This window comes from Sinohyriopsis cumingii, chromosome 6, assembly GCF_028554795.1.
Source record: "Sinohyriopsis cumingii isolate HCF-2022 chromosome 6, ASM2855479v2, whole genome shotgun sequence".
NCBI classification, from domain to species: domain Eukaryota; kingdom Metazoa; phylum Mollusca; class Bivalvia; order Unionida; family Unionidae; genus Sinohyriopsis; species Sinohyriopsis cumingii.
In genome coordinates this window covers 21,306,367-21,331,728 of record NC_142966.1, presented here as the reverse complement: position 1 = coordinate 21,331,728, position 25,362 = coordinate 21,306,367, and the positions used below count along the sequence as shown (strand labels likewise).

Here is a 25,362-nt window from a genome sequence, read left to right as displayed (position 1 = left end):
ACAGATGATAATTAGTTGCTGGCCTATCAGTTGTTAATGTTAGATCAGACAGTCTGGGCTTCGTTTTATACTCCAAATTGACATGTAATTGGATTATGTCATTGAAATCATTTTATCGTTTATTGTGTAATTTTTTGTTATGTAAGAAAACATTTTCTCTCTCCAAGAGTATGAAAAATAATGTGTACAATAATTATCATTTTAGAAAGAGATTGTTTAAAAAAAATGTTAGGACCCAACATTAAGAAGGATTTTAAAATATTTACATGATTTTCACTATTAAATTCATGTGCATGAGATATAATTGCACAAAAGCAGCATGTACTAGTAATATACATTGTTTAAATTTGGTTATGTATATGTACATTAGATAATAAATAACTATGATAAAAACATGTATTTCATTACATTTTTCTTCTTGCATCTTGTGATCAAATAAAATATGCCTCAATATGAGAGAGAGGTTTAAGGACAATTATAATCTGTATTGTTATGTTAGGTGACCATAGTGATCATACTCCTGTACAAAGGCAATGCTACATTCCATTATCAATTGATACCACTGTGTCAATAATTCGTTCTAGTTTTATCTGTGATATCCATTGTTTCAAGAACAAAACTGCTTTGCAGTGTTATTTACATTCAAATTAAATACACTAATGCTTGAGTCAAGTCATTCCATGTGAAACCTGTTTGAGGTCAATTTTCGGCAGACCAGATCAAATTAGGAAATGAGTTTTGAAATTTGGATATTGCATACCTTAAATGCAAGTCTAGTACAATTTTATGGCACCAACCTAAGTTTGAATATTCTGAAGGTATAACTTATTAACATCTTTCAGATGAATCCTTATGCAACTGTTGTGTTTCTCATATGTTTAAAATTTCAGTCAATGAGATTATTATGTCACATCTATATTCTTGACTTGTATTTTCGCATCTGGTTTTAGTGTGCTCAAAGGCCTGCTGCCCAATTCTCATTTTTATATCTTTTGCACTGTTGGGACTTGAGGGACAAAAATCTAATCGGAATTAAAGAACAGGTAACTTCAAATTTGTTTGCTTCTAAGGTTCTCTGAATAAGTAAAGATGAAATTATTTGAATTACTCAAATCCATTTACACTTTACAAATGAAATTGCCTCGCTTCTTGATGTTCCTTCCAAAAAATAATTGACTGTTTGACATCTCATCAAGTTTTGAAGGAACTACCATGTCTGGCTATAATAGAGTTTTTTCATGCAGACAGTAAAGATTACTTAAGATGATGTTTTCATGTAACAATGTACTAGTAATCCATACATCTTCCTGTGATGCCATTTTTGTAAAGACTCCTCCCACTTAGATGGAAGTGTATCCATCACCCGACAATACCCTCAATGGTAAAGTTTTTTAAAATTTATTTCACTTTAATACCATTGTATTGAACTTTTTAAATATAGTTCATGAGTGAGCCCAACATGAACCTGTGGTCAGCTTCTTGTATTTATTCAATAATGACATACAACTTGACTGAAATGACTTTCCTTTTGTTGCATCTTTTATAGTAAAGATTTTTATGGCAATGATGATTATTCAGCCATTCACTGTGAAATATATGTCATATTCATGCATGCTTATCTGGATGACTTAATTCAATTTTAATGCAATTTAAATGTTTAATGTTTTCTTTTTCTTCTCATCTTAATTAAATTATAATGCAATTTAAATATTTAATTTTTTTTTCTTCTCATCTTTCTGCAGTTATTTGTTTTTTGTTCTTTGGTTTCAATCATTTTTGGGTAGGTGGCCATAGTAGCTCAGTAGGTGGATCACTGTGTTTCATAAACCAATGGTCATGTGTTCGCTACACTGGAGAGGAAAAATAAAGCCACACTCTACTCCCTGAATAAGAACACTTGAACTAGATTTTTTTTCTCAGTTATGGGCAGTGTATCTGATAATAAAAGACTGAAAAGCTCCTGAGTCCCTAAATATTTTAATAAGGATAGGCTTGGCAGAATTGCCTCAAGGTATAATAGAACATTTTGACATGAATGGCTAATAATTCTCAATAGAAAAAATTGGTCTGGCTTGTTTGACCTTACAAATTAATTGCTTTCAGTACAGGACTCTGACCTTGACCTCATAAAAGTAAGAGCATTTGGAAAGTCTGTCTTTATTATGTTGCTTATTTTTCATTCTTTAGCAATCAGAAATAACATGCCCTTTTCTTGTTGCAATAAGTGCACATAGGAAGAGATAAAGATTCCTTATCAGTCTTTTCTGATACCTAATACTGATCCAAGAATGTGATGATTTTTACCAGAAAACTGCGTGATAGGAAATTACAGACAAAAAAAAAACCTTTTCAGTCAGTGAATAACTATCAGCTGCTTGAGCAGCATTTTCTAATTTTTCAACCTTTTACTCATTAATGTAGGTCTTGACATCACTATTGATGCAATTCTTGAACCTTTCAACTAAAATGACCCATCTGAAGTTATTGTAGTCTTGACAAACCTTTTTGGCTGAGCACCATCAATTCAGTATTTACTTTTCTCTTGCATTTGACATGGGTCTGTCCAGTTTCCATTTTGCAGTTCCTAGCAACCACAAAACATCCATTTCTTATCACACAAGGAAAAACTCTCCTAGCCATTTTGCACTCTGCAATTTCCATAAGACAAAGCGAAAGTGACATGCTGTAGGGAACAGTGCATTTCTACTTTCATTGTTAGTTGCATTCAGTAGATGGTACCGTGCATTATCCGACCAGTGACAGGCGAGATAGTCCACAGTGACCATTTGAGAGAAGACGATTTTGATACTGTTTATAAAATTAAAGAGTCACTTTGTATTACGACCATCAGACGACTCCTACCAAATGCAGTACCAAGCATGTTTTCTTGCAAGATAATTAAGTCTGTGAAAACCAGATCAATGTAAACTAATGGTTACGGCAGGGATAACAACATGCAGACTAAGAGAAGCTTGTACAGAAGTGAGAGCTAGCAAGGGTAAAATATTTATACATCTTTATCTTGCTATATTATTGGTTGTCAGCCCCTACCCCTCGTCACAAATATACCTAGCAAAAAAAGAACGATCATTGGGAGAGGGCGATTTTAGTGGGAGGGTGTTTGCAAACAATAATATCTCCACCTCTACCCCCAAAATAAATCCTGCTTTATCATGACAAGGGTGTGTGTGTGTGTGACCCTTTAATTTTAGTTTTGCCCACTCCCTAATTAGTATTATCCCCTCAAACAAATCATTTACCTGCCCATGCTTATTTCATGCCAAAATGTTGTAAATACTTGATGTATTGATTGTGTTTAATTGTAAAGGCTATTTACACCCCTTCGGGTTGAGCAACTGGGAGTAAATTACCATGTTGTTTGTCAGAATATACACAGCTGTGTCAATGGATGACAGTCTAGGTCAGAGAGAAACCCACAACCCATTGCTTGTCAGTGTGAATACTAATGTCTGTTCAATGTGGAAAGTATAGCATTATTCACAATATGTACAGAACCATTGTTAAAAGGAATTTTTTTAAATACTTTAATGCTGTCAGCATACAGATTTTACCTTCTAATGCTGCTCTAATTTTATATTTTTTTAGGTACTGAATGAGAATTTTCAGTACCAGCACCCAGAAGATAATGCACTAGAACCTGAAGACAGTAGAAAGTATGACATATCCTGTGGTGCATTTTGATGCCACAGTGAACTTTCCATTCATTCCCTGCTTACATGGTTTGTATAGCTTCATAGTTGATATGGAGTCCTAAGGCCTTACAAGTTGTATCAGCATATGAGTCAATAATTAAGCTGTGTAATTTTTTTATTGTGAAGAAACTATAATGTATTGGTAATAAAGTCAAACTTTATGATCAACCCTTAGTTGTAAATGTAAGCAAAAAGGTTTGGTGCATTTGTCAACTATTGTTCAGACATACAGAAAACTTCATGTGTGCCTACCATGTCTACTACAAAGGCATGAAACACATTTTTCATAATCTTATTACAGGGACTAGTTACACCATCATACAGTATTGCTGTTCAGTGTCCGACTGATAGGATACTTAAGAAAAAGCAAACAAACAAACGAAACATATAATATTGTATTAACTAAATTCAGTCTGATTATGTAAGCATTTGACTTAGTAGACCAAATACTTGTGTACTTGTTATTATTGAGCAATGTTACACTTTAAATGATACACATATTCATGAGAAATCCTCATCTGTGTGAAAACTATGATGATCAGAATACACGTCTAACATTTCACCTACTACACAGGTTGTGAAGTAAATGTCCAGCAAGTAAAGAGAAGGAGCAAAGGCATTGCAAACTTTCAAGTACTTGTCAGCATCCATACATGACACTCATGCAAAAAAATGAGCTTACTTTTTCAATGTTGCTTATGGTATAACGGTACCAATTGCGCAAGTCCAGGTGGGCGGAGCTTAAGGTGTATGGAACATTGTATTCAGAATTAAAGAACAAAACTAGCTGTGATTGGTGCATTATGTAAGACTTGTACTTTCTGTTTGGCTTAAAAAAAAGTTGAGCCTCTTGGCAACATGTGAGTTTGTGTTAATTTCTATCTAGATCATATTTTGTATTTTTTATGATTTTTTTAAAATATGGTACACATGACTGAAAATGTGCTTGTTGTGACTAGATAACTCTTACCCCTGTCTAGTTCCAGTAGAGTTATCTCTCTTAAATGCAATGGAGTACCTGGTTATGTCATTGTCAAATTGACAATCTAGCATTGTTCTATATGACAGCGTGTGACATGCATGCCCAAGTAGGACAGAAAGTATATTTATTTCACAAAACATTAGCATTGAGGTATATGGAAAAACAATTGGTACCGTGATACCTAAAGGAAAGAATAGCCTCACAGTGTTTCCATAGAAACGCATACATGTGGGCGGCATTTATGAACTATACTAGTTTGATGTAGGAAAACAAATGTGTGCTGAACACTTTTGGTCAAATATTGAAAGTTCTTTAAGAATAAAATGTATAAAATCTTTAGAAAATAGCACAAGATGGCTTTGGATGGGGACTTTTGATAACTATAGCTATGATAGATATAGACTTGTGTTACCTGATGCCTTTATGTATGTGCTGTTACCTCCTAGATTGGAATGCATGCAACAAAATAAGTTATGTAAACATAATATAGTTGATTTTGGCCAAATATTGGCTATTGTACCTGCAAAAGATGAAAAATCATGTGTACAAAAACAACTATCTTATTCTTGTAAGGCATGCCATAAACCAGGATAGAGAACACTCTAAGTACACTTGTAGATAGATCACTTGTACCATGTGGGATGTTCTGGCATGAGTAATTTTTAGGTAATTTATTAAGGATTTGGTATTCCTTCCCATTTTGATTTGAATTGTCCTGCTCTAATTGTCCCTTTTTTTTTTACACTCTCCTGCTTTGAAATTGTTCATGTAGTTAGTTCAGTTCTCTTGCATTCCCTTTTGTTGAAGTAGCAGTGAATACCAACAAACAAGAACAGTTTCCTTAAGTCAGCATTTCCCATTGGCACTTGTATAAGCCCAATTATAATCTACTATTGACTTTCAATTAATCCTATTTCTTTCTGTCAAGCTGCTCCTGTGGAATTTCCATGTTTGGTCCAACATTACAAGAATGATAACCATTTTAGTCACACAGTGCGTATTCATTCCATTCAAATCCACACTGTTCTTGAAACTTTGCATCCCATCGCAAGAATCCAAATTGGCATGAGATGATATCTGCATGGTTATGGAAGGCTGCACTCTACATGCCGGCATTGTAGAAAATATGAACTATGTGATATGAAAGAGCTGCGTCATCTTAGAAATTAAAATTACATGACTCTTGAGGTCTCCACTAAACATAGGAGTCTAAATGTTAGGTTCTCACTTTGTCAGTAATGTATTTTGAGATAATTTAATTGCAATGAAGTTAATACAGGTTGTTGATGAACTCATCTATATTACATGGATAATGTATTCAAGGTTACCACACCTTATGTATATCATTCAGTTATCTCCCTTACACCAGTCATAACATTTCAAGGAAATAAAATCTCACATTTTCATTGACTGATTATGAAAATAAAGAGAAGATTTGTGAAGTATTATATTAGCCCTCAATCTTGACGCAAATGTAAGTAGAAGCAATTTGATAATTTCTCACAGTAAAGTTTACAAGTTTAAAAACTGATAAGGTATGTTCTGCTTGGCTCTGAGATAAGTTTCTCTCTATCTTATGCCAATTATTATTAAATTCTTATGTAGAAGAAATATACTTTATATATATTATCTAAATTATTCACCCTTTTATATTAGATGGAAATGAACACAACTTCACTTGAAATTTGGGTCCTGTAAGGGATGTTATAGCACAGTTGCCTTTGGGCTGTCCTTGGACCTGTTGGGCCCTGCCCCATATATTTGTCCAAGGTAAGGTCATCAAACTTTCACTTCTCATTTTTCGCATTGCTGATTTTGCCACCTTTAATTCCTTTATCATAAGCTACCTCTCCCTTTTAGATAAACACTTTCCTCCTGTTTTTAACTCCATTTGATGTGCTATACTTAGTGTTTATATTTGGCATTTTTCTGTATTTTATTCCCCTAATTTCACCTCCCAATCCAAACATAACCACTTAGAAGCTGCGATTTACTATATTTGGTGACTGACTGGCTTATTGAAACAATTTTATTCACATTACAAAGGAGGAAAGCTTACTATTTGTGTTACAAAGAGGATGGGTAGGTGGACCTTTGTGTGAGGACTGGTGGTTAGTGACCTCTTGTATCTGTAGATAGTGTAAAGTGGTCAAAGCTTATACTTTATAATAAGATTGGGTCATGTCCACCTGTCTCTGATGTTAAGTTCTGCACCTACCAAACAAATATAAATTCCTTTCTTTTAGGTGAATTGTACATTTTGAAGTAGGACAGGTGCATACTATTTGGTACATTGACCTTTGACCTAGTTATTACATAATATGATATAATGTGATTTATCCCATATCACCTATGTGAAGTTCAATAATTGCTGATATGAATAAGATACAACTCATAGTTGAAAGAATTCATTTTATTTCAAAAGATGATTTTGATAGTGAAGCAAAAGTATGAAAACAATAGTTCAAACAGCTCAATGACATTTCTTTACACATTCATATAAGACATAGGTTAGTACCTCATCAAATTGTTTTTCACAAGTGAGACTAAGTATATTTGTTACTTATACAGTCCCGAACTATTTCACAGATTATTGGAAAAATTAAGGTTTGCTATAGGTATAACGGTACCAATTGCGCAAGTCCAGGTGGGCGGAGCTTAAGGTGTATGGAACATTGTATTCAGAATTAAAGAACAAAACTAGCTGTGATTGGTGCATTATGTAAGACTTGTACTTTCTGTTTGGCTTAAAAAAAAGTTGAGCCTCTTGGCAACATGTGAGTTTGTGTTAATTTCTGTCTAGATCATATTTTGTATTTTTTATGATTTTTTTAAAATATGGTACACATGACTGAAAATGTGCTTGTTGTGACTAGATAACTCTTACCCCTGTCTAGTTCCAGTAGAGTTATCTCTCTTAAATGCAATGGAGTACCTGGTTATGTCATTGTCAAATTGACAATCTAGCATTGTTCTATATGACAGCGTGTGACATGCATGCCCAAGTAGGACAGAAAGTATATTTATTTCACAAAACATTAGCATTGAGGTATATGGAAAAACAATTGGTACCGTGATACCTTATGCATAAGTCCAGTTTTAAAATGGTAAACACATTTAAGCTATGTACAGATGATGTTACATTTCAAGAAATAGAAGTATTGTTAATTTTGCTAAACCATGTTTTTTCTCTTTTTGTCAGATCAGTGAAGTGAAGAGTAGTTATAACATGGAAAAAGAGGGACTTTCAAGAGCCATAAAAAACTGCAGAACCACAGTGTGGAGGTGGACACTATTATTACAGACAGGCATGTTCAGAACAGAAATGGATCAGAGAGAATATGAGAGCCACACACTATTATGATGTGTGACATGTAGCCAAGGGTATGTAGATATTGCAGTTTTTACTACACTGAATGATACCATTTGACAAAACTCATATACAAGCACATATACAGTTCTATGTTTAAAGTTATATTAAAGTTGGAGTGAACATATCATTAGGAATACAATCAGCCCCCTCCTCCCTGGCCTTGTGCATACACACACACACACAGAATGGTGAAACTAATTAAAGAAAAGCAACTTGAACTTGAAAGATTTCAATCAAAACAAAGCTAACACAGATTCAAAATCATATATCTCAACAAACGTTATTATTATTATTATTATTATTATTATTATTATTATTCAGTCATTCATTCATTAAACTATGATTTATATGTATGTTAAGTTGAATACTAATTAAGTCTTGTTTCCAATTCCATTAATTCTCTTTGGTAAATTGTCAGTATGAATATAGGCAGTGGATGAGATTTTTCAGTTTCTTGAATTACTGGTGTAACAATTTTTTTTTCAGACCATGTTGAAGAATTTACAGCAGTGCTAAAGGAAGTGGTCAGGAAGCCATAGTCAGTTGATAGACAGTTATTGCCACCTCTATGCAGCCATGTATCTATTATGACTGAAAATAGAATATACAGCAAATTTTTAAACTTGATTAAATTTATGTTATTTCATTTATTCTGGTTTTCTGTTACTTATTTCATGTTTTCAGAGTCAGTGCCTTTAGCATAAAATTAGATTTTACTACAGACAGTGTTAGAAGCTAAATGAATCAGATGTGAACATGAACAGACAGCAATACGTTTTTAATGTCATAGTATAGAATCTGTTCAAGAAATGAAATTACAGAGGATTTAAAAAAATTTATGAGAATTTCCAAGGTAATGGACGAATGATTTTAGCACTATCTATTATCAAAATGAAAGGTTTGGGTAAAAATTCAAGTAAAGTGATATTACTGATACATTTTGTTAATAAAGGAAGGATTTTATGGAAAGAAATTTGAAGCATAATTTTCACATGCATATAAAGCAATTGCTTGTCCCAAAATTGACCCTGACAGAGGTACCATAACTACTGTAAGAATATTTAGCCTACAACTGTTCATGTACTAGGACATGATTTCCTTGTAATTTCCATATTGCTGAATGAAGGCACAATATGCTGCTTCCAGGACATATTCATCCAAGTAAACTGTGTGAAATCTTGGATGACCAATGGTACAATCCACCCTGACCTCCTCAGTCTTATTCAAAATCATAAATTCTTTACAGCATCTACACTTCTCGACTATTTATTTACTGCTGCAATTTTCACAGGTACACCAATATGCATGGTAAATACACTCCATCATTCATTATTACATTAGAGAGCAAACTTGTGGGTAAAATTTATGAAAAGTTCTTGCATGTTAAAGTTTGATATATATGTATGTGTGATGCATGGATAGAGTGTTCTTCCTTTTGTACCACAATAACATAACAATAATCAGCAATGTATTATTATTATTATTCTGTATTATTATTATTATTCTCAAGATTTGTTTCCCCATAAATATGTATACTTCTGTTGCCCCTAGTATTATACACCAAGACCCACAGAGAAAATATATGCTTACTGAACATCTGGATACACCAGGTCTATGATTACTTTTTCTTTTTAATAAAATTCTTAACTTTTACTTTGTGTGGAGGATAGTAAACAATCACACCCAAAGTACATTCGGGGTCTGCATTTCATCACGGTTTAAAAGAACAAACTTGCCATAAAGTTAATAAAGTATTTATTTCTACATCTCTCACTGTCTTAGTCTTAAATGTTTAATTTTTAACACCACTAGTTACTGATAAACCATGCCCACATGAAAATCTGCTCTGATGACATCCAAGTTTTGTCCAGATTTGTGCACCTCTATTTTCATTATGAAATTGAAGTAACATTAACAAAAGAATAATAAAAATAATTACCATAATGATAATAGTAATTATCAGAATGAATAGCCCAAGCACTACTCAGTCTCATTATACTCCATGTTCTCTTTAGGGTCCTCGCCCATGTTCTCATCTCTTTCAGGCTTAAATTGGTACTGTCTAACCTCAGCAAGCAGAATTTTCTTAAGATTCATTATATTCTAGTTCACCTCTGAGTTCTTTTTTATTTCCATTTCCATATAATCTCTTTCTGTCTCTCTCCCCTTCCTTTTTCTGCAGCTCTTTCTTTCTGCAATTACATTTGTCTTTCTCTTCTTGAAATGAATTCCAGTAGTAATCCGAACAAATTCCAATATTGAACTTGATGATATGTCAATAGCCTTGAATGTGCTTATGTGCCAACAGTCTTGATGTATCATGGTAATATGATCCGAAATGTCTGAATAAATTCAGCATTATTCCAAAATAGTGATTTAGTCCAAGAAGTAATAATGAAATTCCAGTGAATAATTTCAAGAAATAAATCCTCTGAAATATTAACTTAAACACAACCTAAATTGAAAACTCAAAGAATGATGTTAAGACATGCAATAAAGACATTATGTTTACTTCTCCCATTGTAAAAAATACCCCCCAAAAATTAAGACATAATGACAACCAGGTTGAAGGTTATTTTCAGAATATTTTAAATTGTAAACAAGGTCAAGTCTCTTACTAAAACTTATGTAAAGAACATGTAATGCAGCAGGTACACTAGGAATTCCCAAGAGAAACACCAGTGTCCTCAATTCAAGCTCGAGTAAACATGTTTACCTCCAAAAATAATGATCTTAATATATAATATAAAATCATATAGAAATATTAGCTATGTATTGTTTACACACCAATAAGAATTTTGTCAGGCAGGCCCTAAACTCAATTACTGACCAAGGTCAATCTCACAATTTAGATGTTCATAACAAATAATCATGGATAAAGGCCAACACAATACAAATTAAATGCACATCACAAGAGTTGTTACATGTTTTTAAAGTTGTGCTTTTATATTTCAGCAGTATCTAGAACAGTGGTTCCCAAACTTTTTCGGGCCACAACCCCTTGATTATCCTCGGCATCCCCTACCTTACTCCGTAAAAAGCATTATTCAGCTTTATTGCCCCCCCCCCCTCCGAGGGCAGTACCCCACTTTGGGAACAACAGATTTATAGTCTCTGTTACTTCCCACATTTATAATGAAAGAAAAAAATCCTTGCATTGTACCACCTGTATAATATGTACAAGGACAGACCACCAATAGCTTTGCTTTTATTGCAAAATACCACTGTCACAAATTGCATTACTTGAGAACAGAAAGGGAAACTGGAATTTACAGCTATATGAAGTTTCCCTTGCTACAGTTGGTCTAAAAAATGTATTTAAAAGCTAACATGGGAATAACTTTGATCAAGGAGAACTGAGAAAGGTAACTACTGTATGGAATTCTGCTCCTCTCCTTAGTCCAGAAATGTACTTGAAAGAAGATAATGAGTGGTGTATAATTTAGACAATGAAGAAGGGAATCCCTAGCACATGTCATATTCTTCTCAGGTAATGCCTTGTTTCCACTGTGGTATTTTACATTTTGAAATAAAATCTAATGATATTGTTCAAATATTATCATGCATGATCAATTTAAGTGAACTATGCTCATTGGATTTATCCTAGAAATATGTGAGTGGATAGTCACACCAATATAAGGTTCTCACCAACAGACTTCGTGTAATGTCTTAGTCCAAAATTAAAATGGTGGAGAGCTGATGTTTAGTACAGCCACCATTGTAGGCATCTCGAAAATTGATTTGCTAACCCACAATAGAAAGTCATATTGCCATCAGGTCTTCACAGAAAAACTTTTTGTGATGTCTAGTTTGTCATAAACAAAAATGGTAATGATCTGATGTCTAATATGGACACAACAGTGTTGCTTTGGTCCTTATAATTTGATCTTCCTAGAGGGAGGAGGAAACATGAACTTGTTACGATATGTGATTTGAAACTGTTGCAATGCAATATATTACATGTAAAGAATTGATTATTCATGATGACAGATGTTCAGAAAGTATTGTGATGATAAAACTTTTTGAATTATGAAAATGTGTGCTCTGTTTATGTTTTGATAGAAACGGAAGTAAGATGTGTCTTCAAAATATGACGTCAGGTGATTTACACACTCCAGAAATTACCGAGCGATATAATTCGTCCGATGTGTATTATTTACGAAAACACACCTGAGCATATTTCTCAGTTTGTATGGTGAATTTTTCCATCATGTTTTTTATATCGCTTCCAGATTTTATTTTCTATTCAAATAATGTTTTAAAATTTTTACTTTATGTATACTGGTATGGCACTTTAACTTTTTTTTTTATTCCACCGCCTTTATTTGATTCAAAAGATATAATTAACATGATAATACAAAGGAGGCCAGCTTTTAATTCAGTGCAACAATGCAACAAATACTTCCGCAAGTCATTTATCAAAACACAGTCAGTACTTAATAAGGTTCTTGAAGAAACGCTTGCGGACATAGCTGTAATGGTAGATTGACACATTTTACATTTAAATACACATATCATTTATGATGATTACACTTAAGAGGAACTAAAAGATGGAATTAAAACACAAATTTCTCTAAATAAAAATTATTTAATTGACATTTAGATATTAATGTACTACCTACACTAGGTGTAAATGACATTTTCACTGATCAAAATTTCCTTAAATATCTTTAATTACGGTGTACTAAGAATGTTGTTTGGAAAGAAGATATAACCAATTATATGACATCTTATTAAAAGCTGATAATTTCAAACTGTTGATTAAAATGTCCAGGTCCTATCTACTGTTTTTGACCATAAAACTAGTGATATATCAACATTTCAGTTACCAATTTTGATCATGATTTTCTACATGTTCATTAAATAGGGATCAATTTTTGAGGGGTATTTTTTTGGTTAAAAAAAAGGATCCACACATGACCCTGCATTATGTCCAGGTTTGCGAGTTATCCGGGCACAAGTTGTCAAAAGAGTGGTGTAATAGGAATAATACTTAGAAGTAATATAGCTTTTTCATAATTTTTATTAATGCCCATTTTAAGTTTGGTTTTTTATATTATAGTGTTGTCCATCCATCTGTTCATCCATCTTTTAATCTTGTAATGGCTAGAGAGATTTTCATGAAACTTTGGTCAGTTATATATCATGACCAGACATTATGTTGTGTCTCTAGCTTCCTCCACATCAAGGTTTTTGAGTTGTATCATTATCTGGAGTATAACTTTTAAAACCACTGAAGATACTTTGATAATGCTTTTGCCAGTTATTTATCAAATATAGACAGTATATTATATGCCATAGCCACACACCTTGCCTCGATGTCAGCTCACATCAAGAACAAACTCAGCCTTCTATACAGAGTATAACGTTTAAAACAATGAAGATATTATATTAATACTTAGGCCTTTTGAATTGACATGTTTATGATCATACCCTCAAGACCAAAAGTCAAGGTCACAACAAGAGATAACTTATGTCAGGTTGCCAGTTTCCTTATCCAAATTACTGTCCACTTTCTGATGACTTTCAAAGTCATGAATATGATAAAGGTCACGATATGCTTAGTGCACTATTGTTGTTTTTCTTTTATTTAAACATTCTAGGAAGATGAAATTGGGAGCAGAATGATCGGGGAAAAGGCTAATGCACCACTCTTGTTTAGGCCCTCACCCTGCATTAGAACAGAAGAAATGAAGTCTCCAGGAACTGCTGGTGAAAGTAAACCAACGAAGTATTTCACAAGTCAGATACCAAGAAGCTTGCCTGTTGAAATGGAGAAAGAGGTCTGGTATTTATTCTGTTTAGAAAAGAAAATGGCACCTTAGATAAATATTGATTCCAATGTAATTCAGTTATGTGTTTGTTTAAATGCATTTCCTTCCAAATGTTCTTCAGTATGGCAGTTGATGACTTAAAAATTAATGAAAAGTGCGGTTCCAAAAACTAGAAAAAAGTAGTGCTTGCCAAGGTGCCATGGACTGAGAGCAATTATTAACGTATGAATTACTATGAGTTCAGTTATTTTCTGAGTATCAATTTTTGTGACATTGGGGATTGGGGAAGAGGTCCCACAAAAATATCTTGGGGTTTTAAATTTATGGTTTATAGCAACCATAAAGCCTATGAAAATCTTTACTCCATGAAAAATAGCTAATGAACATAAATAGTATCTGTTGGTTGCCAGCCCTATCACATTATTACTGCATTAGGGATTACAGAACAAAACCCATATATCCCTCACAGTACATAAGAAGATTGACTTGATTGTGCTTTACAACTTTCATATTGTATGTAAAAGGGAATGGGAGTGGGGAGGTTAGTATCAATGCTTTATTATGTATTGTAACTTCACTGGTCTGGAAAATTAGTCAGGATTACAGATTTTCCTGATCTTGAAGCTACAAGGGACTCAACTGACTCTTTAACACTTGGAATAAAAAAAATGGCTAAAAGAAGATAAAAATTTAGGACAGATTTATTCTACAAATTTTCATACTTATTTTGACATGAGTCTTATAAATCGGACACTTATAATATGGACTTATGGAATAAAAACAAAAACTGTGGAAAAAATAATTGTTGCAGAAAACTCGGGATAATTTATTCATCCATGTTTGATTTGGATCTGGATTTCATATTAGAATTAATGGAATTAGTCAGAGAACCAGACTAACTTTACAGCAATACCTCAGATGCATTAAACTGCAAATATTTTGTCATGCAAAGCATTTCATGATGAAACATGATTATAGAATATTTTTTTAATTGACGTCCAGCGAGTGATGCATGTTGAAGATGAAAGGGAAAATAAGCCTCTTAAAAAGTGTTAATAATCAACACAGAAGAATAAAAGGAATACTCAGATTCTTGTGAATAAAAGTAGGAAGGGACACAATTATGCTTATTGGAAACACATGCCAATTTGAATATGTCTAGTGGCAGTTGATACGATTGCTGTCGTCATGTAAATTGGGGAAATTTTTGTTGAATATTTACATTAAGTTGAGAGATAGCAACAAGCCATTGAGCTGCATAGGGTTTTGAACTGAAGTTTGTGCAACTGTACTAGAGGTAAATAAAATCAAAGTGTGCTTTTCAGTTGAACAAAATGTTTAATGTCACTGCCTGTTTCGATTACTGAACTTTTAAATCATTTTCCAGCTTTACAATAGCAGTTTATGATATTTTGTTACACCTTACTGGAAACTGGTCAAACTTACAGAAAAAAATCAACTGCCTTACTGAGACGGTCTTGTCAGGGTTGGCAGGTCTAAGACTATGAAATTTGGTACATCAAAACTTTTTAGATGAATTTCTTTGGTCAAATGTTCTATTACCTTTGTCTTTTTTCTGACAGTTTTAATCTCACTATCTATCTTTACATTTTGGGTTCAGTGTTTGCAAGTTCCCAAATATGAACACTGTTTATATACAAGCCTGGCACATGTACCAGTAAGTATTCTGGTAAACAAAGCATGGATTGGTGGATAGTGCAATCCATTGACCAATCTAAAATGACCTTACAGTGGGAACATGACCTAGTGACTGAAATACACACAGAACTCCATGCTTCAGCTCACCTAACTTCAGACAGTCATAGAAGATATGATCAGTAATGACACTCGAATATATGGATGTAATCCTTGACTGCTTGTGCATTTCATTTTATACGACAATCTTGCATTGTTTTACAAATATGTAAATGAATAATAAACATTTTGATGTACGAGAAGCAATCTCATAGGTGATATGCCCTTCTAAAACAGCATGGTGTGATTAAAATCAGTATATTGGAGGATACAGAAAATAGTGGTATAGCATATCATTTGTGAGGTACAAGTTTCTTGTATTGATACTTATGCTAATTCCCCACCAAAGTTATGCAAAGACAAATATGACATTGATTAAGTATAACTGTAACACACAATACTCCACATTTGAGGCATGGTTGCAAGTGTAGCACATATAGAAAGTCACAAGAAACTAACACACACACACACAGATATATATATATATATATATATATATATATATATATATATATATATATATATATATATATATATATATATATATGCACACACACACACACACACACACACACACTGTGACCCCACTATAGAATGCTCAGTGTTACCAAATAAATTCAGATAAAACATAATTGTGGCTAGGCTCCTGAACTTTAATTTACATATAATTTTCTTGATCACAAAAACAATTCTTTCTTTAAAGTACAAAAAATAACATGTAAAATGTTTATTACCATTTTGGGGAAGAGATTGCTTATGAATTATAATATAAAAGGATTGTATGTGGCTTCAGAAATTTTATATACATGTATTTTTCTCGCACACAAAAAAAAAATTTCTTCTTAAAAGAACAAAAAGTTACTTGTAAAATGTTTATTCAAAGGTTGTGCTGTGCTTTGCCAATGTCACAAATTGTGAATTTTTTTCCTTATTGGCAGAAAAATATACCATCTGCCAGTTTATTTTATTTGGGCGACATTGTTTGCTGTTTAAATTTGTAGATACAATCTTAGGTTTTGGAGTGGTGAAATTCAGAGGTACCATGAAAGCTACCAAATTGATATAAAATGCACTGGAATCTATTGTTACGTAAACAAATTATATGTTCATATTGACAAACCATCTTAACAGTTCATTGTTACAACATAATCTGCTTATGCAGACATCTGACTAGAGTACTGTATGCTGCGAGATCTTCCTTTTTCTTTCTTTCTTTTTTTTTTTTTTTTTTTTTTACATTTCTGGTAGTGGAGATCAACCAGTCAAGGTACTATCTTGTAATGGATCTTGCAGCCAAAACAGTGTTGGACTATCAGCTGCTTGCTAGTAATTAATATATTTACTTAGACTGACCTTTTAATTATGTGGATGGTAAGTAAAATCCCTCTTCTTTTCATTCATATAATTGAGTGCTTCAGTCAACACTCATATTTTCTGTAATAATCCCTGTCAGAACAAAACACGTGTGTTTACATTGTCTGTTGACCTTTTCTTTAGCTGTCTGACACATGTGAAAGGCAGCATCACTCCCCTACCAGAAACGTCAACAACAAAAAAACAAAAAAGAGCTGAGATCTACATTTTGGTCTCTCCTAGAATAGTCATACTACCAGAACTAGCTAGAATCGACCAACCTTTGAAAGCAGAAACAGTAATTGCTTGTTTTTTAAATGTACCCCAAAAAAATAGTTTTGCTGAAACTTCAAAGAAAGAAAAAAAAAACCCTGATTACTATTAAAGCACTGATCATTCTGTATAAATGCTAAGCAAATACAAAAAATTCAGTCTTAATCAATATTCTACAATTATCAGATGTTGCTGCCACAATAAGAAATAGGCATTTGTTTGGTTCTCCAATGCAGTTCTTTAGTGATGACTTCAGTAAGACTTGCACCCTTCATCAAAGAAAGCCAGCCACAGTCTTCAATTAAAACAAAAAACCTGTAGGAAGCCAGCACCAAACTTAAATAAAATAATGGAATTTATTGTGCTGTGAAAGTTTCCTCATTGCATGAAAAAAGGTTTATGCCTACAATAGCTGCCAATGTCAGCATAATATGCAAATTAAATTTCCAATCATTTGCAACCATAGATATCTGACAATCAAGTTAATTGAATATGTTTGATAAACTTTTTAATTTGCTCAAATTATTTCATTTACCTATAAATAGCTTCAGCCCCTGGGTAGCCTTAGCAAGATGATAGCTATCTCCAGCTTCTAAAATCTAATTTAATGTACGTGTAGCATGTAAACAACTATATCCACATGCTACTGGTGGCAATATGATAGTGAATTGTTTTGTGACCATCTGATATAGATCATATATATGTGTTTTCTAACTGGATGTGACTGATTCATGAATTTTATATGAGATCTTTACTCGAATTCATTGACATTTTTTATATAAATGTACAGTACTTAATGGATTATGGATTGTACTATACAGATGTAAATTGTCATTATACAAATGTATTTCAGACTTGTTCTCTTCATTAATCAAAAGCACATATTTCTGCACCCACTTTTATTAGCTCCCCCCAAACCATTTTGTATGAACCTGCATAATTTTCTTCAGGTAACTGACTTGGTTGGTTATAGCATGGTTAGGTTTATAACACGGTTTGGGTACTATTGACCCCAACCAGCGTGTTATAGCAGGGTCACACTGTGTATATATATATATATATATATATATATATATATATATATATATATATATATATATATATATATATATATATATACATGTATATATATAAATGTGTGTGTGCAACTTATTTTAGCCTCATTCAGTAACTTAAGCATACTTATGTATTTAGTGTAATTAAAGTCATATTTACGAAAAGAATTGATGCCAGCCAAAACCTGTTATGAAGGGCAGCTCGGCAGATGCCCACAATGTTGCTATCTGCTCTTCAGAGATGGAGTGTATGTGTGTGTACTGTCAGTTAGCCAGGTAGCAGTCATTCATCTACAAGTGATCAATATGGAGAGTTGACAAGTTTTGTTTGTTTACTATCTTCTCATTCTTTGTTCAAGATTTTTGTTTTATGGGAGATTAACAATCTTTTCAAGACTCTTACCTACACTATATTATTATATGTTGATACAGTGTTGAATTTCCATGTATTGAAAGTAGAACTTTGATTCAAGTGGATTTTATTTTGTATTTCTGAGTCTTAACTTCACAAAACTCTTTATTGTTCTGTTGGTGAATTGCCGACTCTAAGGCTAGCTGTTGTGTTTTGCTTCTTTTATATCATGGATAAACCTCATCAGCTTTCCCCTTCTCTTGGATACCATGGTCATAGATTGGCCAGTACCAGACAAGAATGGGATTCTCAGTCAATCAAATATTGGTAAGTGGGAAAACAGCTTAAGAAAAGTTTTGAGATTAATATTATTATGCTGGCTTGTCGAGAGAAGATTCAACTTATTTAGAGATATGAAGAAATCTGAAGCAAACTCGAGATGGTGGGAAGACACCCTTTAGGTCCCTGGATTCAGACTAGCCTGGGTATACACAAGATCCCCAGTTTAATGGTCAAGATCAAACAGTGGAACCACTGCCAGTTTGTTGCAGCATGGAGAGTTTCCATCAGCTGGGGATGATGTCATTACCCAGAGACATAGATGAGGTTAGGCCTGGTATTTCTGCCTGACAGACATCAGCAAGTACTCTGTAAGATACTGTTATGTGTTTAGGCTCAAATAAACAGTAACACAGAAAGAGTGAAAACAACAAGCTTTTTAAATTTAACAAATAATTTATTTTCCTGGAAAATTCTGTAAAAATGAAAAAAGGATAACTTATGGTTTCAAGAATCAAATCCAAAAATAATCTAAGAATCATCCACGAATTAAATTGCAAAAGGCCTTGTAATAAATGTTCTAATAATTTCAAGTTCGAATCCTGATGGAAAATCCAAGATGGATGATGATGACATATGATGCAGTCAGTGCTGTGCTTATATACAGTTCCTTGTAGAAATATAAATAATAGCACTCCGGTGTTGGAAATCCAAATTAAATTTGTAAGCAATGTCTTTCCAAAAATTCTGTGAGCACTCCTCAAAATATTTCCAGAGAAAAAAGAATGAATTCTTTTGAAATCCAACTGATCTGAAGAAAATTAGAACAAATAATCTGGCTACAACAAAATAACATGACATCAATGTAAAAAGCCCAAAACTGAGAAATCTCTCTCAAAGCATCTCTATTAAAACTAACAAATGCGCATATTGGAAAAACCAGAATTGTGAAATCAAAAGGGGGGGGTCACGTGATTGTGTTTATATCACATACACCAAAAATGACCCTGATGACAACCAATAATTTTACTCCAAGAAATAAAAAATAAAAGTTTTTGTTTGCATCTTAAATCATGTAGTCCCATCATGACCTTGGAAACAATCAATCATTTTAAAATAAAATAGAACTTGTTTATGAAAGTAGCTACAAGTTCTGAAACAAGGTCAGAATTTAGATCAACACCTGGTGTTTATAAACCAACAGTCAAGGTCAAAGAGTTTTCTGAAAAAGTATCGTCTCTAGTGAATAAATTTACATTATAATAGCATTTAATAGAATAAAAAATTTAAAACTGACAAACAATTAAATTAAAATAAATATGAGTTAAATCAGATATACGTAACACTACTTCTGCAGTTAGTCCCATGGATATATCTCCACTTTCATCATCAAGGACCAATCAAGTTGTGTGTGCAGTCGTGTGCAATAGGAATGCCTTGTTCCATGCCCATGGTCGGCAGAACTCGGGTACCAGTGGGAATATTCAGCTACAACAACAAATCCACTATGTACACCACTCCTATAACACATGTCCTGATAACTTGCAAACCTGCTTTTAATGCGGGGTCAGTCATGGATCCCATTTTTTTACTGGAAAGTGCCAAAAAATTTACCCCTTTTTATTGAACATGAAGAAAATCACGATAAAAATGGTTAACTAAAACCATGATATATCGCTTGTTTTATCGTCAAAAACGATTGATATAACCTGAAAATTTGAATCAACATTATGAAATTATCAACTTTTAATAAGAAATCATGTATTTTCTTAAAATTTCTTTCCAAACAACATTCTAGGTACACCATAAATAACAGTATGCATAAAAATTTTGATCAATGAAATTGTCACTAACGCCTACTTGAGGCAGCATTTTAATAAACAAATAAAATTTAATTATGTTTTTATCAAGTGAAATGCAATTTTGTGATATCTTTTTAGTTCAGCTTTAGTGTGATGTGTCCTGCTGTATTCAAACGTGAAATATGTCAATCTACCATAACAGCTATGTCTGCGAGCTTTTCTTTGGAAACCTAATTAAGTGCCGACAGTGTTTTGATACCTAATTTGCATAAGTATTTGTTGTATTGTTGCACTGAATTAAAAGATGACCTTGTATTGTCACAGTAATTACGTCTTTTGTATTAAATAAAGTGGGTGGACTAATTGAACATTTTAAAGGAATGCAAATCTAACCTGCGTAAGATTTAGCAGCCCTAGTCTAGTGTCAGGTCAACTCACTGCAAGCGATCAATCGAACACTGTTTCACTTTTTTGGGAAAATGTAATATAATTAAACTACTTCAAATAAGCATACCAGTACTCACACACAAAATTGATCAACGATAGCAAAACAACCAAGCGAATAGAATACTTGATGACAGGAAATTCTGTTTCACAGATACGTTTTATTAATGCAAAGCTAGTTTCAGAGTTTGTAGTTAATTTGTTATTCCTGAATTGGCACTCTGAGATTTCCTAACGGATGAGAAGAAATTTAACTATTGCAATGAAATCATGGCATCATTATTTTATTATAGGACAATACACAAAATTGACTTTTAACGACAACAGTTTTTTCATGATCTTACTGTTCCATTCTTTAAACAAATGGAATCTTGTTTGATTGGTAATCTGAGTCAATAACTAGTCTGGTTCCCTGCTTAGAATGCTCCTTGAGCTGCATTCCACAAGCAAAGCAGGGAAAGTAAATATCAGGGAACCGGACTACTCAACAAACATAGAAAGCAGTGATGTAATAAACAGTGTTTCCACATACACTTGAAGGTTGTTGAAACCAGTTTGAACAACAATAATAACAATCTCTCTGCAGTTGGACTTCTGGAAAAAAAAGGTCAATTTTAAATAAAAACAATATAACTTCAATAGAAAAAGTACTTTATTGACAATTATTCCGAACGCAATTTTAAAACAAGTATTCAGCCATTAAACAGACCAGTTCGCTCCCCCCCACGGTTTTCTCGATGTCCAGCGAGGGATGGTATCATTTCATATTGTTATGGAGGTCCCTTGATAACTCTTGCCCTCACTTATAGTACGGTCTGTGTTTTGGGATCCCATTGTGCATGAGTTATTGAGGAAGTACATGCAAGCGATATCTGTTTATTGGAAGCAATATCCTCTCTCCATGCAACAATTATCAGGAAAAAACCCAGGTTAAATACAATTTTTTAAATAACAAAAACCTCACTCTTAATAATGAAAAGTTTATAGATTTAGGGTAATTTTCCATTAGATGATTAAGTCAGGCGGGTTCTGTTGCAGTATCAGTTGCATGGGAGGTATTGTGACATAGATCAAGTAGGAAACTATTGCAACATAGAACTGTAAGGTGTACATACTTAGCTGGATGAAGTGAATAATTTTATCATTCTGAATTCCTATTTCCTATGTTCTTGTTTTAAAATCAGTTAAATAACCTCATGCAGTAGAGGTTGAAAATAAATGTAGTGAATTACAATGTATGTATATATATGTATATATGGCATTAAGCCATGTGTCAATGTCACTGATCTTTTACTCCATTAACATGCATTATTATACATACCTGCCAGCTATTACAATTATGGCATGGTCATTATAATTTTAAGCATTGAATTATGTCTTACACTCACCGGTATGTTGGTTACACTCTTGGACACATTGGTCAAAATAAAAATCAGAAGTAGAACAATAACAAGCAGTACTTACCAGTATCATTTATTAAAACTTAATTATATTTAGCCTTTCATACCTCAAGGGACCCTATGAGATGGTGTATAGGCCATGTGACTGGTAAGTACTTGAGTCCAAAGTGATAGCCAGTGCATGGTTTTAGCTACTAACAAAGTTTTAGTAGCATTATCCACTATTTCAGGGTGTGCACTCACATTTCAAGATTTCTGTAAAAGACAGTTGGACTTGGATTAACATTGTTTCCATTATTTTGGCACTATGTATATACTGATTTCTTTGTACAGCAAAGCTTCAGTTCTCTGGTTGGTACTGCTACTCTGCCATTAATAATGGTGGATGATCAAATATGAACAAAAGGGTTTTGTTCTTGTAGGAAACACTATCTAGTGTCGATATGGTTCATGATGCAGTGATCAAGCATGTCATTGGAGCTTGTGTCATGGGGGTGCGGAGAAGACATTTCCATTAGCAGGGCTAGTTTGGCCCTCATCATTGCAATTTTACATAGTGTCAGTATGATTCATGACCCCAAAGTTGGTATGCTATTGGAGCTAGTTTACGTCAGGGAGCTGCAGAACAATCATTTCCGTTAGCAGGGCTAGTTTTGACTTCTTTGTTTCAAGCAATGTCAACATGGTCTGTAAATAACCAGTGCACTGCATAGATCTCCTAGAAATGGCAACATTTGCTGGCCGTCAAGATTAACATTTCTTAAAATGGCAACCTCGTTATACCTGGTACTTTCTCTGCCTTTATGTGAAAAGTCAACATTATTAGATTAGCATCTATTCGTTGTTGAAAGGTTAACTTTCTATTTGGCATATAACATACTCAGTGGAAATAAATGCATACAATCAATATATACACCCACCTATAGCTGGTTTTTAAATACTTTGGTGTTATTTTTATTGCAGTAATGGCAAAATGTATGGGAATATTTGTGTAAAACCCATGAATTGTCTTTTTTTTAAAAGGTCACCCATGACTGCAAGAACTGTAACTTGTCCTGCATAGCTACTTAAAGAACATAAACAGGAAACATTATGATGTATATTGGGTACAAAAACAGACAGAAATTTAATTTTATGGAGGAAAAACTACATCTATACCAAAGAATTTTATTATATAAGCATAATATTGTTCAATATACTAAATTTATTATTTTAGTAAAATTTTGAACATTATATGTAACATATTTTCTAAGCTAGACTCAACATACATGACTGAGAATTACTAAGCTATTATCAAAGTCAGGCCATGTGCTTGTTGTTGTGGGGTTTAACGCCATTTTTCAGCACATGGCTATACATGGTGGCCAGTGTTAATGGTGGAGGAAGTACCTGGGAAAACCCCAGAAAGAACCACCGACCCACGAGAAGCTACTAGCAAGCTTTCTCACATATCCACATTGGCCGAATCCGAGACTCTAACCAACATAGACAGAGGTGAGATGGCAGTGATCTGTAACAGAGAGCGCTTTAGACCACTCGGCCACTCAGGACCCCCAGGCCATGTGCATTGGGTGGCATTCTCATCTAGAGACAAGTTGTATGCAAATGAAAAATTCTCATATTCAGTAAAGACTAAACCATTGGTGCAGAATCTCAAAGAAAAGAAACTCAATTCCTGTCATTTTATTTGTGAATATCATTATGAATATTTTCATAATGAAGAACAGAGGTTGATCTTATCACATTTTTTAATTTAAAAACATAATTATACATATTTATTGAAAGCCAGCTCTGTGCTATTTCCTCCTCTCCCCTAATTCAACACTTTAACACTTGCTGCTGTTTCAAGAACTGTGTAATATTTCTCACAATAATGGCTGGAATTCCATTTTATTTTTTATTTTCACATCATAACTTAATTTCAAAATGGTAATTTACTAGTTTGTGATTTCAGATCAGCATATACATGTACAAAAACACAACTGAATATGTTCTATTGGTTTTAAGAGCAACATATAATTTCAAATTGTGTATGACTGTTGAATATGTTATTTTATGAATAAATGTTAGGGGAGTTCTTGCTAAACAGAAAGGCTTCAGAAGTAACTGGTATGTAGGTGAAGTCAAGTTGTTATTTTGTTTGCATTTTCACAGGACATTTTCTCTATGACCATATGTAGGAAATAGGGCAGTTTCAGCTTGAAATAATGTGCAAACAGTGACCTAACACCAGTATGAAAATGGTGGATGTTGTATTTGAATGCTACATGTGAATTTATTTCAAATTATATAATAAAGCTGTGTTCATGTTTGAAAAGTCAATGCAGTGTTGTCACTAGAAAAGCTCTCTGTATTATATCACTTCAAAGCAAGATGTTGGCTGTATCATCTTAAATATCCCAAGCTGATGCTGGTGATGGGAATTTCCCCCTTTACACAATGATGATGACTCACTCACTTTGCAGTTCCCTACTTGGCACCACTGGGGGCTATATTAGAAGCCCCCTTTTGCATAAACCATCACAGATGAACCTACTGGAGGTTCTTCAGTGTATTTTGTGGCAGAGTTGTCAAAGTTCTGTGAACCCTGGAAATGGGTTAAAGATTTTAGACTATAATGGGTTTCCTGGTACCCAAATGCGAAAAGTTCAGGGGAGCCTGATCAGTGCCATCATACTCCTAGCATCCCCAGTTATGGACCTTTAACTCACAAATAAAGAATATAGCAGGCCTCAAGAGGTGTCCTCAGGGTCTTCAGGGTCCCCACGCTAAAAAAAAGTCGGGAGAAATGATAATTTGTTTCCCAA

The 25,362-nt window shown here is 33.5% G+C and overlaps 1 protein-coding gene across 1 annotated transcript in view; it reads left to right on the top strand.

Moving 5' to 3' along the window:
* The window catches only part of LOC149796474 (uncharacterized), a 294,892-nt gene that overhangs the window by 264,505 nt on the left and 5,025 nt on the right, over nt 1-25,362 (top strand). Inside the window, exon 28 of the mRNA XM_089961179.1 lies at nt 13,672-13,851. Within this exon, the coding sequence (XP_089817305.1) occupies nt 13,672-13,851 (180 nt within the window). The remainder of the gene's footprint in view (nt 1-13,671; nt 13,852-25,362) is intronic.